General features: G+C 42.6%; 1 protein-coding gene across 4 annotated transcripts in view; it reads left to right on the top strand.

Moving 5' to 3' along the window:
* ESRRB (estrogen related receptor beta) overlaps positions 1-18,592 on the top strand; it is a 142,795-nt gene that overhangs the window by 88,184 nt on the left and 36,019 nt on the right. For all 4 annotated transcript variants that reach the window (XM_085061738.1, XM_085061736.1, XM_085061737.1 and 1 more), the window contains one exon: positions 12,692-13,101. In XM_085061738.1, the coding sequence (XP_084917864.1) occupies positions 12,705-13,101 (397 nt within the window). In that variant the 5' untranslated portion in view covers positions 12,692-12,704. The remainder of the gene's footprint in view (positions 1-12,691; positions 13,102-18,592) is intronic.

Genomic DNA, 18,592 nt, shown 5'->3' with positions numbered 1-18,592 from the left:
TGTTTTTTATTAAAAATTCAGAGTGAAGTATAATTGCAAAGGAGGATGGAAAAATGGGTTGTATTGAGGTGTGATCAGGAGGCAGCTGGTGTGTGAAATAGCATGTGGGGAGATAGGATTAGGCAGTATTAGAGATTAGGTTATTGTGTTGACTGGGTCACAGGGGACTGGGCTTAAAGTACAGTGAGGTGTAGGAAGAGGTCAGAACTGGTGTATATTATTTGGACAGATTTGTGAAGCCAGTGTTTTCTTCCTCTGGTTACTTTGCATGCAGGAGAACACTAGCTACTCGCCCTCTCAGGCAAACCTGAGAGCTGTGGTGCTGAAGGAGGAGGTTCAAATTCTGCTGATAATCTGAAGCAGGGGACATCATGTGAGCATGGAATTTATGTGTCCATCATTCTGGTTACCACACTCATCTGCACGCTCCATTCTTTCAGTCATAGCTGCTGTTTGACTCTCAGGGTGTTCCTGAGAGATAAGTCCTTCAGGACCACATCAGCTGGGGGAAGCAGTGTCCTGGAGAGCTGCAGTGACTTGCTGAAGTTTGTAAGATCAGCATCGAGGCTGGAATTAGACTTTGAGACATTTTGGCTGCATTTAAAGGGCTCAGTGCTTCACTGCCGCACATTGTAAGCATGGAGCCAGTGACTAGGAGTCATAACATGTATATGGGTCCTTAGGCATGGATACCTAGTGGTGATCAAGGTGTAGAATGATTCCCAAAACTCTGCTCCCGAGAGTGGGCTTAGAGAAAGGTTGGGCACAGAGGCAGATCTGGGAGGCTAAGGTCTGCAGTATAGACTGGTTAGAGAGAGGTGGGTGTGGGACACCAGCTTAGTTTGCCAAGGGCAGAGGGAACTGGAAGGCTGGGCACACAGAGCAGATGAAGTGTGAGTGTGTGGAGTTATAGATCCTGTCTTTATGCATTACATTGATCTCATTCAGTGTGTTATACTTAGCATTTTGTTTATATAATCTCAGGGTATTACAGGGATTTGTTTATTTTTAACTCCTGCATGACTGGCAGTTTCAGTCTGAATGCTGTCTGGTTATAAATGGGAGAAATTTGTCCAAGTCCAGCAAGAGATCTTTGTAAAAGACTTTCTGGAAATTGAGAGAAATGCATTTACTTGACTACTTATTTTGTCAGCTGGGAGCAAAGTCCAGACAGGCAAACTATGCATGGGGTGGTGAAAGCACTGAGCACAATTTGAATGCATTGGTAAATGGTTGTGTCACTTTGTACCACATGTTACATGTTACATTTCATTTAGGAGTTTAGGTGGGAAAAAGAAAGAGGGATAAGGTACATTCTGCATCATGCAGGAGTCTGGTGCAAAACCAGCCACCTGGTGAAGCATGTCACATGACTAGAAAAGTTTGGGACTAGAAGCTGTCTCATTCCTGACCTCACTGCTGGTGGCTGCTCACTGACTTTGTATTGTGTTTCCTACTGTAGACAGGGTTTGAGTGAAACCAGTTTTGTACACAGTTTGTGGATTTGGCAAATAATTCCCTAATGTAAACAGAGTGCTGAATTAGTAGAGGTCAACACCTGCCAGAGATTTTAGCAACACCTCTCGAAGCCCCTTTCTTCCTGTATCACCATCAGATTCTCCAGAGGCAGTTGCATTTCCCAGAAGACTCCAGCAAGGACTAAGAGGATTTTTTCCTGCAGGTTTAGGTACAGAATGCTGTGTGTATCTCTAGGGTCTGCTGAACCCTGGTGGAGCTAGGCTCCAGAGCTTGCTTTAGAATTGACCCTGTTTGCCCTGATGGGTTTGCAGTGCTCACTGCTGGCTGGTCACCAGACATTGATTTCTATTTCCCATTGCTCTGAACTCTTGCATGGCTCACAAACAGTGAGCTCTGTCTATCTGCTGTGAGCTGTCGGGTTTGTTCACTGGAGGGAAGGTCTTTAGCTTCCAAGACCTCTCACCATCAAAATATCTGGTAAAGCTGCCTTGTTGCCTCTCCCTACCCCTTGTCCAGGTTGCTCACACCTTCTCTTCTGCATATGTCTGTTCCCCCTCAGCCTGCTACTGTGTGTCCATTGTCTTCTCTCTCCGTGCATCTAATGGAGGTTGGTAATCCCGTTAGGTGCTTGCAGCGGGTGCTGCCGAATTTGCTTGCGAACGCCTGTGCCAGGTCGAGTGTCATTGCCAGCAGCGCTCTTGGCGGGATGAAGGTTGCATTAGCGAACAGTAATTGAAATGCAAAATAACATTTTGATCGAGCGAGCAGGCTGTTTATTTATCAGATCAATAGCCAAAATGCCCCATCTGGAGAAGTCAGCGTGATAACAAGTGATAGCATTCCAAGGGCAATGGGAACAAGCACAGCGGGGAGGACATGCCGTCAGGGTGGGCTGGTTTCGGTTGGGTCACACCAGGCTGTCAGTTGCTGAAATTTGCTTCCTTTTGGGTCCATACTTTGAAGAGAGCAGGCCTCCTCCTAGTTGCTTCAGCAAAGGGTTCCAGACCTTTGGAGAGAGAACAAGCTGTTCTTAAACACGGGATAGGACAGATTGCAGACATATGTAAAATCATGTGAGGTCTTCTTCCTCCCATGCTCTGACAGACACAAGACTGCACCTCAAGGTGCAGACTGCGGATGATATGGCTCAGGCAGTGATTTTTGATTGTTTGTTTTTGCTTTGCTGCATTATGTTTGCTATAAAGGTCTGAACACTCACAGTGATGATCAGAAAGTATGAAGTCATAGTTTGGCTTCTATAGCAAAGCTGCTGGAATGGTATCGAGGTTCATCCACATGATGAGGAAAGGAGAGATGTGAGAGAAGGGGGTTGTGTGTATTTTCACAATAAATTTATTGTATGCATGCGTACCTTCTATACACAGATACGCTAAAGAATGAAGCTATGTAACATTTAAACCGATCTCAGAAAGGAACTACATAAAAGTGTAGAAGCAGCTGTATAGCTTCTTTGCAGGTGCCTGTCTGCCTGTCTGTCTGCTTTGCTATATCTGCCTGTGAGCTTCTGCTTAGCCATTAGTAGGGATGCTAAGGAATGGAAGAGGAACTGAGAATTAAGAGCTTGCAAGCTTTTGTTCCTTTCTTGCATGTCCAAAAACAGTGACAGAGGAAAGTGAAAACTTTGTGGGATGAGAAAATAATCTATTCATGATGACAAAAAAGAGTATTTTTGTAGGGTTCTTGTAATCACATTTAATTAAATTTTCCTACAGTGGTGCCAATTTGTGAGGCACCACTGAGTTTTTTAGGGGGGGTTCTGTTTAGTTGGTGTTTTTTTTTTTTTTAATCCAGAAAAAGCAATGTGCAAATTTTGCAGAGTATTGGGGAAAATGATGTATTTGTCCTGCTATCCAGTTTCTGTCCAAGGAGCAGTTTGTTGATCTCATCTCTTGGTTCAGGCAAATAAGAATGCAAGACACTGTGAGGCCTCAGGCAGACTTGGACTTGAGTGGACAGGAAGCTGCTTTATCAGTCAAAGGAAATGGGGACAGTCAGGAAGATGCATGAATGAAATGGATTTGCAGTAATTTATGGGGGTTAGAGGCTGGAATTTGGGTCAGATACAGCTGCCTACTTAATACATGCTGTGTGTGCTAAGAGGTCTGCTAAATACCTGCTGAAGGTGAGAGTGTAGAGACTCAGCAAAACTGAATCTTGAGGTTATTCCAAATAGGTAGCTAAAGATAATCCTATGTGTGACAGCAGTGTGAGGTGTGCAGAAGGAAATCACTGTTTCTATGTGTGACCTATTCTTATACCTGTGGTATTCATTAGCTGGAAAGGAACCTGGTCCACAGTTACCTCTGTCATGCACTCCCTTTCTTTGCCATTTTAAGTGCTATATCTCAGCCTCGCTGTATAGCACAGGTTTCCTTGACCCCATGTAGTTCTCTTGTGCTTCTGTCTGCACTGACAGCCCCACTCACTCCCACTTGCACACTTTTTCAGTGATTCTGGGTCATCTTCCGTACGTCATATCCAGTGTTTGCACTCAACATTTTGCACTTGCTTTGATACTGCATCATCTTAGAAATCCTTTCCGGAGAGTCAAGGTTTAAAAAAAAAAACCAATTTGAAAAGTACTAATTTCCCTTTGTTATTTTCCATACTGTAATTTATGGGGAACTAATTGCAGTTCGTTTTTCAAGATCTGTCAGGTTTTGAGCAATGTTTCTCATGATGAGGCACTTAGTTATAGATTTCTCTGAGTGCTACAAGTGGAATCTAGGCAAACCCCATCTAACCTGTCTGGATTATTTTGGCAAGGGTGGGAGCAGGAGGCAGAATCCCACTACAACTGTGTTGTTGAAGTGTAAGAAAGAGAAACCTTCCCAAGAAAATATTACCAGCTCAAACTCAGAGAATTTCTAAATGCATCCAAGCTGAATAACATTAAAATTCAGATTTTGTCTCAATAAACCCAAAATCCTCCTTTTCAGTAAGCTAGCATGCCTAAAGAAATGACAAGTGCTAAGTCTCTTTGCACATTTGTTTCTAGGTTGATGTCTTTGGTATGTATCTCCCATCCTAACTCCTTCCTCAGACGCTTAGAAAAATTAAGCAATACCTCTGGGTCTCTCTTTTTTCATGCCATTGTTCACCATGAACTGTAGGCAAGGTTGAAGCAGGATGTCTTCAATGGATATCTTGAAATGCAAGGAAGTGCAGACTGAAGAATTTGCACTGGTGGCAGTTTTCTCTCAGAAATGCTGAGAGGATACTGAGTCAAAGGTCTATGAGAGATGAGATGTTGGATCAGGCTGGGATGCAAAATTAAGCATTATATGAATGGCAGTGCTGGAGGTTTTCCTTTCCTTGCTCATCTGAAAAGGTGGAAGCAAAATTCTGATGTATAAGTGTTTGATATGTGCTTTACTGAGCCTCCTTTTGTATGGGTCTCATTCACAGGTGTCTGAAGGACACTGAAGGTGCTTAGAGAGATACAGATTATAAGTGCTCTAGATAGGCAGAGTATAAAGAAAGACACTCAAGAAGAAATGAAGGTCTAGCTGAGCATTTCAACACGGATTGAGTTGCAGCTTTGCTGTGTGCAGGCAAAATTGTTGAACTGCTGTGAATGTAGAAATAGTGGGGTAAGAAGTGGAAATGTGAAACATAGGATAATAACGTGTGGGGGAAAAGGGTGGTGGTAGAACTTGGATAAATAGTGAACAACAAGTCAACCCTGGTCCTGGTTTTGCTGTGGTATCAACAGTAAGTATAAGCAATAGGCATTTGCTCAAGTGCTAAAGCAATTCACTTTGGAGGGAGTGGCATTAAGTACACCAGAGGGCAAGGTACCTTCAAAAGGCAGTGTGTTAATAAGAGAGTGAACTGATAATACGTGTCACACCTCCAGATTAATTGTCAATTCATCTGTGTAATACTTTTTACCATTTACTAACAAGACCATTGTTGTAAGGGTGAAGAGAAATTACGGTAATGAGGAGAGGGATGAAGGCTAGTAGGAAATCCATAATGTCTTCTGCCCATGAAAGCCTTTTTCATTTATTAAGCAGCCTCCAGACAGTTTGCTGTGGCAGCTTTTTTCAGCATGAGCTAACCTGGGCTAGAGAAGATCTACTGATATGTAACTGGGCTCTGGTTATGCAATGGGTCAAAGGGATAAAATATCTACTCAGCATTAGACAAGCAAGTACTGTTTGTGTAAGAGCCAGAATGTGAACACTAGCTTGTCCAAAGACAGGTATGTAGTATTGGGGGGGGCACATTATGGACAAATGCCTTGAAAACTGTCTGTTTGGGGTTTGCGACACTCTACAGAAGAGGAGCATAACCCATGCAAGCCAAAAGGGGCCATCATAAGGAAACATGGCAAAACTCTTAGAAATCAGATCTGCACTCCAGCGAAAAATATTGAAATTGAGCTGAGGTTCTGACTCCTGTCCTTTATAGCAATACAAAATACTGTAATTGAAACAAAAAATCTCTAAAGCCCATGCACTGGTACCTTGGTGATTTATGTTTATGATCATGCCCATCATGCTTGTACTACCCAAGCTCTTGCCTATTCTCAGAGAGAAATTAGGTTTGTCCTGGAACAGGATATGTTCCTGTAAGATAGAATAAGCCCAGAAAAGATTCTTGTTATAAGTGAGTTACCCACAGTTATCCACTGCACAGGAGTAAAGTGGCATATTGGCAGATCCCATTATTCTTGGACTGTTGAATGGAGAAGAGCTGTCAGTATAGATAAAGTCTCTACATGATGGCTCTCTCATTTGAAATCCATATGGAGTAGAAGAGCAGGAGAAACCAGTGTGGATGCTGATCCCTTTCCTCCCTAGCACTTTGGTGGGCGTTCTCTGTGAGGCCGGGATGAGAGTGCGTTTGTGAGCTGTCCATGGTAAGAGTAGGTCGACCAACAGGTGTGGCTCAGCTCTATGACCTTAACTCTTTGCATAAGTGACCTAAAATTACACTGGCTGTTATTGCAGCTGTCACATCTAGCCGGCTACTTGGAAAACATTATTTATTTCTGGCTCCTGTATCTAAAAAAAACACCTGACAAAATTTGGCTTGTTGGAGTTGCAGACAGTGTTTGACAGGCCGACCTACATTGTTTGTCAGTCCACTGTGGGTTGCAAAGCATTCTCATGTGGCCCACAAAAGACACAGAATCTGTGTTGCCCGTGATATACATGTCCTGTTTACACATGCAGTGCAGGTTTATGTCATCTGAACTGACAAATAACCATAGCAGAAATAGGCCTGTACCAGAGAAGAAGTTGGACGTTTTATCTCTCTTATTATTGGTGTTTCTGCAGATTAAAGCTACTTTGGTCTTCCATGAATGGTTTAAAAATTTCTGTGCAATCCAAAGTGTATTTTTGTCACAAGCTGGTGCCTGAAGTAAGCAGCTTTATACTGATAGACTTCTCAAGTTTTCTTGGTATAACTTAAATCTACTGTAAGGACTTCAGGACTGAAGTGCAGTTCCACAAGCACAGCCATATGGCTCCCGGAAGTTACAAGCTGTACAGGCATCTTACCTGCAGGGTTTTCAGTTTCATGGAACTTTAGAAAAATCAAGATTTCATTCTATCTGGAATCCATATCCACTATGAGAGACACGCCCCAAAAAAAGGCCATTTCCAACCTTTTATATTTCTCCTTGTGCCCAGAATAGGGATGTTTTTTCCTGAGGAGGCCTTGAATGTTTTCTGTGTCTCCCCATCCATCAGCTGATACTAGTTCTACAGCTGTATTTCAGTACCCATTTTAATGATAATTTCAGTCTTGCTGTTAGAAGTCTCCAACATGCTGAGTTGGCAACTTTGTGACTAAATCAGAAAATACTGGTGAAGGGACTTGACTACGTGGCAGAACTTCTGATGCCCACTCCTTACCTTTCTTCAGGAAACTGGAGTGTAGAACTGAGCTGTCCTTGCATTTCCTGTTGAAGATGAGGTTTCAGTGACTAAGGAAGCTCAGCAGTGTTGTCACTAAACTTTTTTTGATCTAGTTTTGGAAGAATAAGTGCTACTTGGAGAATGTAGAGAGTCAAATACTTAGGTTTGCGTGAGCCGTTTGATGCTCACATGGTATTAAGTTACTGAATTGTGTATACCTTTAGCTAATAAAAGGTTCCTCCGGTGGGGAGAAGTTATCTTCTCTTACAAAGCTGGGTGTTCTGGCTGTCTTGCTAAGCAGGTGGGAGTTGTGGAAATTTTTTTTTGTTGAGTCATGTGAAGGCTTGAACATAAAGACTACTGAATTCTTGTAATTTCCAAATCCAGAAGTGGGGTGAAGAGGTGAATGTAGCTACAAATTACTATTTCTGGCAAAAATAACCTCAAAGGATGTGCAATAAAACAGCCTTACCTGCCTCAATCCCAAACTTGTAATCCTTGCATTTTAAAAGAACAAAACTTGGAGGCAGTGTTTACTGCCTTAGTTTTATAACTCTAGTCTTCTGTCTTTTTCTGGTCCTCTCCATTTAGCAATCTTTTCCTCTCTTATTATTGCTGTTGTTCTCAAAAGAGCGTTAAACTCATAAGCCTTTAATGGCTAAATATCAGCAATTGCAGAGAAATAGTAAAAGATGAAAGGCTGGAGAAGAAATGGGGAAAGTTGTAACATTAACCAACATCACTGCCCAAGGGAGAGAACACTAATGGATAAAAACCTCAAGCACAGCCTTGATTTGGTCTAAACCTGTGTATTTACATCTAGAATCACTGAGGTCACAGCATGATTGTCTGAGGGCACTTACAAGCACATAAAGGCTAACAACATTGTTAGCGATAAACAGCAGTGGGTTTATGAAACAGAAGTACAGCAGACAATAACCTTTCTTGATACAATTAGATAATTAGTGGGCAAAAGGAATGCAGTGAATAGACTGACTCTGGAACATGCATGGGCTTTTGACACAAAGCTGTGCAAAATCTTATTAGGGAAATTAGATCAAATTGGTTTTGATACAAATCCTGTGAAATGAATCATGGATTAAATGACAGAATGTAAACAGAAGGGTTAGAGATATTCCTTATCCTTCTGCAAAGGTGATGTCCAAAAGGGCAGTGCTTTGACTGTAAATATTCATTAGTGACCTGGGAGAAAATGTAAAAGTGATCACTCTCAAATTTACAGTTGACAGGACTAAAAGATACTAGAAAAACTCAGAGTAGAAAAAAGAAGAGCTAGGCTGAAAAAATAAGCATTATTAACAGGCTTTGGTAAAATTAAGTGATGATTAGCACTGAGTAGTTCAAAGATGATACTGAATCTACTGTAAAACAAGGAGAATCTCCAAAGTTCATGTTTTGCAGAGCACGGTGGCAAAAGCAGCTTATGTTCAGAAAGGTCCCAATGAGACAGGCTATCAAATTGTGTGAGCTGATGTCTGGCAAAGCTACCAATCCGTTGGTCCATATGTCTTCCTGGCTGTGTGCTTTCCAGAGTGACTCTCCCCTGTAGTGCTGCAGCATTGCACTGTGCAGTTCGGGGCACCTTGCTGCAACAGAGACCCGAGGAAGTTGGAACAAATCCAGAGAAGGACCACAAAGATGTTAAAGGGATTAGAAGGAATGACCTATGATGAGGAAAGGTGAAAAGAACGAAATGTTTAGAACCTCTAAGCCTGTTACATGGGCACAGAAATAGTAACGGAGTTTCCTGTGCCAGCACAGAGGAGAGTTGGATCAAGTCTCTCTCCTTTTACATTCCTATTAAGGTAACTAGAGCCAAGCAAAATGGCTGTTCATCACTTTGAACTCTTTGCAAAAAACATTTAGCTGTTCTTCTTGAAGTTCAAGATGTTGTATCTCATTACCAGGGGACACTCTGACTGTTTAAAAATTAGCACGGGATCTCCATGAGACTTGCAAAAAGTCAGAGGCCAGAAAAGAAAAACACATGCTCAGGAATGGCTGGAGTCACCTTAGCTGTAATCTTTGATCTATCTTGGTGTTAAGGACTTTTGCTCTAAAGCATGCATTGACATCTAACCAGAACTCGCTATGTATTGCTCCCTGCTGGAAGGGAGAGGGAGGGTCCTCAGCTGTAGGGATGTAGGGGGCATGTTTCTTGATTCACCATCAGCCACTGTTTGCATGCCTTGGGGAAGGCAAGCTCTTTATTTCCCCAGGTTCTTTTTTTTTTGTTCTTTTGTTGTTGTTGTTTTGGGGTTTTGTTTATTTGTTGGGGGGGTTTTGATTTGTGGTTTTTTGGGGTTTTTTGGTTTTGTTTTGGTTTTTTGTTTGTTTGTTTGTTTGTTGGAGTTTTTTTGTTTGGGGCTTTTTGTTGTTGTTGTTTTGGTTTTGGTTTTTTGTCCTTTTTTTTTTTTTTGTTTTCTCTCTAGTGGAGGAAAATACCTCAGGAATTCCTATTGAGGTCCTCTGTGAATGTTGGGCTTCTTAAGAAACAGAAATTGGGATTTTGACTCCACTAATGGAATCTGCCAGTAAAGCTCATCTCCTTGTCATTCCTTTTGCATAGTATTTTCCTCTGTCTGCCTTTAAAATTACAATTCCCACTCCTCTGTGGAGTTCCTCAATGCAGAAGTTTTATGGTTGTTTTGCCTTCCATTTTAACCTTAATCTCGTGTTGCTCTGTCCAGTGATCTTCATATTTTTACCACAGATGCAATTCTCAGATAGGCAGAGGTCCCAGGAACTGGCCAGCACAGCTTTGCTGTGAGATGCTAGGATGTAGTCTCAGCTAGCAAAGCTTCCTCTGCTTCACACGGTCAGCTGGCATTGTACCAGAAGATCTGCAATCTGTCTAGGTTCCCTGTGGGAATAGAGATGAATGCACCTGCAGCGATTTCTCTAACTGCTCCATGACCTCTAGCTCATTGTGGCCCCTGGGCAGAGCATGGGCATTTATCAACTCATCACGCTGTCTCTGAGAGGGACCAAACCCTGGATTCCTCTCAAGTAACACCGGGCAAAGCAGCTGAGGAACGTGAGATGCCTGCCCATACTCTCAAGGTCAACAGTCTTTGCCAAATAACAAACTTGGCTGATCGATCCCAGAGATAGGAGATGAGGTCAAACATTGAGGATGAAACAGAGAAGGGAAAATTAGGAGATACTTAGGTCAAATGAGATCATAGGGATGCAGGACTGTGAATTTGCTGCATATCAAACATCTATATTCCTATCAACAGACCCATAGATGTGATATATAAAAGTGTGCACTCCAGCCTTGCTGATTCACAGAATGTTTTGTCCTGTCTCCTGATGAATTTGACCTCTTGGGAGGAGTTGCCACAAATACCAGGTAAATAGGCTGAAAGTGAAATAGAAATAGAAATTGCTTGCATGACCACGGTACAGTAATGTTAACAAGCAGAGCTTCCAAGAAGAAAAGTCAAACCTTCCCAGTCAGTCAGAATTCTTTGGCCATGTCATCAGGAAAATGCATGTTTAGTTTTTCTTAAAACTTTTGACAAATTGTCTTGCTGAAGGGAAAATTTAACCTCTCAGGTTAATACTATTATCAATTAAAAAGTGTCACAGACAGAAAGAAAGGGTAGACATACCCTACTCAAAAAAGAAAGAGAAGTCAATTTTCAGCAGATAAAGGTTAACATGAATGACCCACAAAGATCAGTGTTGTGGTGTTTGATCCATGTGGTAAAGATCTGGGAAGTGGGTGAACAGTGAGACTGCAGATGAAGTCAAATTATCAAGGAAGACTAAAGAACTCCAGAAGATCCTAATAAAGGATTAGGGCTCCACAGCACAGTGGCAGATGAAATACACCATTGACTTTTGCAAAACATTGCACACCAGAAGGCATTAATTTGATTTTTCATACATCTTAATGGATTCAAAATTAATTGTAGCAACTCAGGAATAAGATCAAGCATTGCAGTAAGTAACTTCCTAATATTCTTTGTTGAAGAAATAGTAAAGGTTTAGATTTTCATTTAAAGAGGGAAAAAAGCAAACAGTGCAAGGAGTTACATAATACATAGACAGAAAATAACATTGAAAATATTGTAATGTCACTAGGTAATTGATTGCGTGGCTTTGTCTTGACTACTGTCCAGACCTTCAGCTGGAGAAGTGATGGAGCAGTGCCAGTTTCATGCTGCTGAGGAGCTGGCTCATTGAACTCTGTTCTGGACTGAACAGAAATAGCCAGACCAGAGGAAGTTCAGAGATGGATGATGAAGCAGATAAGAGATCTGCAAAAACTTCTGCGTGAAGAGCAGTCATATAGATAATGAAGAGCTGAACGAGGAGAACATGGCAAAATTGCATTTCCTGAGGAGGAGAGTCAGGAGATGTTCAGGGAGTCTGACAGGCTGCAAATACATTATAGGCAAATAAAAGTGGGGTTTGTTTGTTTGTTCATACACTGCACAAGTGATCCCTGGAACCCATTGCTGTAAATATCATTAAATTTAGCAATGTTCCAAAAAAAGGACAACATTTATATAAGGAATAAGACTGTGACTAAAATAAATAAGAAGAGCTTGAAAACTTGGTAAAGTTCTTTCCATAAACTTAAGAGTGTAAGGTCTCTTTAAAAAGTGGGAATTTGTGTGTCTGTGCAAAAGCCCAACAGTAGTAAATAGAAGAAAGATTAAGATTTAAGATTGAGACACAAGAAAATTTTGATCAGATGACTTTCCTTCAGTTTCTAAGCTCCTTTTTTAGTGATGATAGTGCAGCAGGGTTGTGTGAAGGGTAAGGTGGGATGAGAGGAGCAGTCAAACTTGAAAATTAATCAAAAACTTCTGTATCACAAATGAAAAAATGAAAATACAGTCTGAGCAAGTCCTTTCTGCAGGGTCTGCCACTGAACCTTTTGCTTAAAGCCAGGGTGGCACCTTCTGTATTAAGCAAACATCTTTTTCACCTGGTTTGCCATAGGCAAACTTGTTTCTTTCTACTGTCTTGGGGTAGATGGTGCTCTGGGTACATTGTGCTTCATCAGCACTCATGCCCCCTCCCAGCACCACAGCCTGAAATTATGATCTACATGGTGAGCCTTGACTTTAGCGTGAGTCTGTGAGGAGCAGGCAGGCGGGTCTTAGTCAATTGTACCGATATTCCTGAAGAAGAACCTGCACAGGGCTGAACTGCCTGAGCCAACTGGAGTTGGACTGACATGGCAAAAGGGACATGGCAAATGGAGGGCTCTCTTTTGACTAAACCTGGAACTGGGTTTGGCCAGGAGGTTGCTGAGTGCCTTTACTCTTTCCTTGCAGGCTGCTCGGCAGAATGGCCACGGAGGAGCGGCACCTCTCCTCCAGTTGTGGGTCCTTCATCAAGACCGAGCCCTCCAGCCCATCTTCTGGCATCGACGCCATCAGCCACCACAGCCCGAGCGGCTCCTCCGACGCTAGCGGTGGCTACGGCATCGCCATGGGTGGCCACCCCAACGGCCTAGACTCGCCACCCATGTTCAATGGCACGGGGATTGGCGGCGCGTCCTGCCGTAAGCGTTACGATGACTGCGCCAGCGCCATCATGGAGGACTCACCCACCAAGTGCGAGTACATGCTCAATGCAATCCCCAAGCGGCTGTGCCTGGTGTGTGGGGACATTGCTTCTGGGTACCACTACGGCGTGGCTTCCTGTGAGGCATGTAAAGCTTTCTTCAAGCGGACTATTCAAGGTATGGTGGGAAGGAATGGAAACTGAGGCATCCACTCCATAGAAATAATGGGACATGGCCCCAGACATTGCTGAGGCTGCAGTGTCATATAAAAGGGGGAAAGGGAGAATGAATGTAATGCACCTAATGCTCCATCCTTTTGTATGCTTCCTCTCTCCTCCTGCTCTGCTCTTGTCCTTCCAAATCAACATGGACATGAAGTTAGGCTATGTGATGGTAGGAACTTTTGCCAAGTTCCTAGTCTGACTGACTACCAGATCTGGGTATCTGGACTAGTGGATCTTCCTGCCTCTGCTAGTGGAACTGATACTCTGAGAATGTGGCAGCTAGTGGAATAAGGCCTGGAAATGAAATGCTTTGCATTCTAACCGTGTTTGAAGGCCCATTTGAAGAGTAGATGCCTCTGCCAATAGATGGCATTCCTGTAGATGTAGACATGTCTGCACCTTGAGGTGAAAGCTCCAGCATTACAAGCGTAGAGAGATTCTAACTTTGTCCTACAAGTCCTAATATATAGCCATGAACTCCATACAAACCTCAGCAAAAATCTGAACAGAGAACTTGTATGAAGGTCAGTCTTTTTCTCCTTTTCCAGTTTCGCCAACCTTTTTCATTAAGATGCAGCTTCTCTGAAGATAAAAAAACTAGGCACTGAAGAAGATGAAGTTTTTGTTAGTCTTACTAAGGATGAGCAATTCCTCAGGTGGTTTTGAAAACCTCAATCCATGCATGTACAGATGAATTGCAGGGCATTGCTCCTCCACATACAATTCACATATGAGGGGTATGTCTGTGTCCTGACAGCCACAGGTGTGCTTGCAGATGTGCACATATGCAGCTACAACAATATACTCAAAAGCAGGAGTACACCCAGGCAATCTCCAATATCTGTGGATGCTTGGGTGTACTTACATACACGTGCCCCATGTGAGCAGACATGCCTAGACATACAGATGCTCCCTTTATGTCCTATACCAACTGGAAAAAGGACAGGATCATTCATCTTCCAGTGGGAAGTGTGTTGGGTTTGCCCAAGTAAGGTGTGCTGACTGGAGACAGGTGTCCAGTGAGCACGCAGCTGTGCAGACTTGGCTGTTGGCTGGGGTCAATCCACCACATCAATACTTCCTTGTCTTCTGAAATGAAGGAAATGCACATGTGGAGAGCACTCACTTTGTTAATTGAATGGATCTGATTACACATTGGTGCTGGGGATGTTCAATGCTGGAACAGTACAGGGTGCAATTTGTCCCAGGTCTCTGCAAAAGTCACTATATCTGTCTTGTTCTCTTAGATTTTAGATGTCTCTCCTTACCGTGGAAATCCAGCTGTGTAAATCATTACTCTGCCCCACTGACACTTCCTTCTTTATTATGCTATGGCCATCTCTAGGGCATTGGCCTGTTCCCTGCAATGGTTTCTATTATTTGTCGTTGCTGAATCTTTGTGATTGAATGTGAACTTTTACTTGCACTTCTAACTGTCAGCACTGACTCCATCCCTCCTCCAGCACTTGGACTCTTCCTAGTGTTTCTTTTAGGCACATCCAGGTGCTAAAGCAGAGCCAGGGTAGCACTCTGAAGCAAAGTCCTAGCATTTCCTAATACAGGAAGAGACCAGATAACTAACTCATCTTGGGAGTGATACTGGAACACCTCACTAGCAGAGCAGACGAGACCTGGAGAAGGAGAAAAAGACACAGGAACTTTTGAAGAGTTTTCAGAGAGAATTGAAATAAAATGATGCATGGTAGCAGTACCTGGAGCCTGTGTGAGCCAGGTGATATGTCAGCTGACTGAATCTGAAGAGGGGAGAGTGCTTCCCTCCAGCTTCCTCTCCCCAGCACAGCCATATACTTTCTCCCTGTGGTTCTCTAATTTATTGCCTGTTAACATGTAACAGACGGGGGAAAAGAGTAAGTGGAAATTTCTCTCATCTTGTCATCAGCTTGGGCTGGCAACTGAGGTACCAAAATGCTTTTATTCCCAAGAGTGTGAGAGTCAAGTGTGCTGTGCCTGAGGGTGAGCAATTTCAGCTATGCAGCTGAAGGCTGAGCCCGGGGAAGCGGGCAGCAAATAGGGCTGCAGAGTTTGGTTGAGTCAAGAAAATGCGCTGCTCCCAGGGCTCTGCTGCAATGGGCATGATATCTAAGTATAGCCCTGGGTGTGCAGGGGAAGAGGATTTAAGGATCACATAAAAGAGGAGGCGACTGGCAAGAGCATTTCCAAAAGGTGTTTATCCTGCAACTCTATTATATTCTGTAGCTGTGTTAAGCATCTAACAGACAAAGTGAAAACATCTTCATCCAGACTGCCTAACACTGATGTAGGCTTTGCAGAAAGCATGCAGATGTATATGTTATGTAACTGCATTCCCAGTATCCTAGTATCAAAAAGCTTGCCATGATTCAGTGTGTGGGAATAGTTGACTCAATGGTTTGAGCACTGAGATGGAGCAGTGACCCCAGGATTTCCCAGATGCTCAATAGGTAAATTCATCATCAGGCTTTTGTGGTCTCGGACAAGCCATTTCACTTCTCTGTGCTTGAGTATTGGCAGTCGAAAAACTAGAGAATACTAGGACAGTACTTACTTTGCTGGCCTTACATGCATGTGCTTCCATAAAATGGGTCTAAATCTGTGCTGAATTACTAGACTACTACAGCCCTATGTAGATACCCCTGATCATGAAACAGAGCTTCACATGAAGTCCTCCTTCCAACTAGCCCCCGCACTACAAATTACCCCAGTCTGCCTATTGGGTTTTTTTAAGCTGCATTAACTTGTGTAAAACCTGCATATCTTGAGGCAGGAGTACCTTGCAATAGCCTTTTGATTCCCTCTGCTGCTGTAGCAGGCATCAGCAAGAATGAACATCTAACCTACAGACCTTCTTTAAGCATGACAGTTCTGTAACACACATTCCTACTTGGCCAGGTGAGGCCAGTCTGTCATGGACTACACAAGGGCTATTGCTTTTCCAGTGTAAGGGAGAAGATAGGCTGAGAGCCAACATGGACATGGTTAGTTGTTGCTGAGGTCACTAATATTGCTATGTGGGAGCTTTCTGTCAGTAGGATTTTTCCAAAGAAAAGCGGAGTTTTTACCAACTCAGATTTCCCCAAGAAAAATTTTGGTGATAGGAGAAAAAAAAGAAGGCAGGAAAATCCAAACCATTGGTTCCCTTCTAGCTGAAATGGAGTGTTTGGTTTTCCTGAGCTAAGACAGGATCACATAACACACCTTAACCTCTCCCACAAATTATGGGGGAGTGTCACACCCCTGTCCTTTCTCATGTTGTGTTATACGGCCCAAGGATCAAGGCCTGGAAAGCTGCGTGTCATTTCCACTTCGCAGCTCTGGCAGTGCTTGAGATAGAAAAGTGAGAACCTGAGGTGAGATGAGAGAACACACCTCTGGGCTGCAGGCCTTTCTCTCTGAACACATTATTTTGAACCCCAGGGTTGGACTTCCCATGCTTTGAGGCAGAATCAGAAATTCTTAACTGACCTGAAGCATTTTTGGTCAGCTAGGCTGTCTGACAGAATTTTAATCCTGTTTCTCTATCATAGTACCGTTTCATGGGGTTATATTCTAGTGGCAGTCTGCATTTACCTCACCTGGCTGTGAATATTTTGGAATGTGCAATCTAGTGCAGATAGGAGAGAATTATGTATTTCAGACATTATGTATAAGTGTGCTGCTATTGGTGCTCAAGAGAGGTCTGATTTGAAACAAAACTTTTCATATTAGATGAATGTAAAGGAATGGGTCTCCTACACAAAAGATAGTTTGGGATGTTTATAACTTAAAGCTTCTTTAATTTCTGTTCCATGGAAATCCTAACTGATCCTTTCATCCAAATTTAAGACAAAGGCAAATTCTGGATTTTTTACAGGATACAAATTCTCAATCAAACTCTATTCCTTGTCTTAATAGTTTGCTGTAGTTTGATAGAGCATTATTTATCAGTCAAATATATTGTCATTCTCTTTTGTTGATTAATCATTACAACTAGTAGGTAGTTTTGCTTATTTTGAATAATAACTAATAACAGTGCTGTGTAACCATATGAGTCCTTTATTATTCAATGTACTCATGTCTATGACTACCCTGCATAGTCATCTTCAAATGGTGAAAATTAAGGCTATTTCTAAAATGACGCATTAACATATAATAAAAGCTTAAAGTTCAGCAAAACATTGGAGATTCAGAGAAAAGAGACACATTTACCATCATCTTCTGGATAGGCAAGTTGTGTCTTAGGCAAAGTGCCTGCATCCGTGGATCTCCTGCTTGAGTCTTGCAAGCTTCAAACTCAATGAGTCTAGGAACAGAACTGCTGTGTTGGGATCCCTTTACACCAATAAGGGGCTTAAAGTGTGGATAATGCAGCTCAGTAGACTTGTAGGGATTTATAACAGGCTTGTAATAAAGTCTTCTAGGGCTTTCTGGTTGTTGTTGTGGTGCTTAGAGAGAGTTTTCCTGAGAAGAAGACCATTACAATCCACACACACAAAGGAGGTTTTTTGTCCCCACAGGAGCAGCCTCATCAGCCCAGCACTGTCCTATCCTTCTGTCCTTCTCAGAAATGTTCCTGCTACTTTTCAGGTGGGAGTTCACAGCTTTCCAAAAACTGGTAAAGCTTAACCAGGGAAAGTGCAGTATTTCATGATCTAGTACTTGACTGCTGCCTACTATTCACAGATCTATCACTTGAATTTAAAAAACCATCTCCAGTGCATCCTCGGCTCTATTAGTCAAGTGTCTTCTGTTTGCCTCAGTACATCTGTACAGAGAGCTTTGTGCAGAAGGATCTTTTCTGTAGAAGTTCTGTAAAATGTTTCTGTGTTTGAAACCTTATAGACAAACTTGTTGCCAGTAGGGAGCCCCAGGGCCCATATCCTGCATCCTTGTGCAAGCAGGAGGCTGATTTGAGTGAGGTTTTGTGAAATGTCCAAGTGCTCTTTTGTGAACAGGAGCCAGGTGTGCCACCCTGAGGAGGCAAACGGTGCTGGTGTTACACCTATATGTATCCCTTCTTCCTCTCTTAGCATCAAGATTCCTGAAGCCTTGGTGATCACATTACTGTAATATCCACATGAAGTAAAACTTTGGTTATGCCAAGCACTAGGGCTTATATCACCTGATTTTTCAAACTGTCATTTTTCTGCAAGTGATAAACTTGCATGGGGAGTTCTGAGGTTTGGTTTTGTTGGGGTATTTGTTTGGGGGGGTTTGGTGGGGTTTTTTGGGTTGATTTTTTTCCTTTCCACAGATAAGAGCCTCTTTTATTTTTTATTCCACAGATAAGAGCCTACATATTTTTATGTACTCAGGCACCTAGATCAGAGATGTCTCTAGGAGCATAGACAGCCCTGCTGAAAATCAGATCACTTACTCAAGTTCCAAAATGCAGCTTTACAGGCTCAATATTTGAATCTTTTTCTTTGAAAGCTGAGGCTTAAAAAATAACCCTTCTTACCTCATGA

This window comes from Lichenostomus cassidix, chromosome 5, assembly GCF_008360975.1.
Source record: "Lichenostomus cassidix isolate B80296 chromosome 5, HeHo_3.0, whole genome shotgun sequence".
Taxonomy (NCBI): domain Eukaryota; kingdom Metazoa; phylum Chordata; class Aves; order Passeriformes; family Meliphagidae; genus Lichenostomus; species Lichenostomus cassidix.
This window is presented reverse-complemented; position numbering and strand designations above follow the sequence as displayed.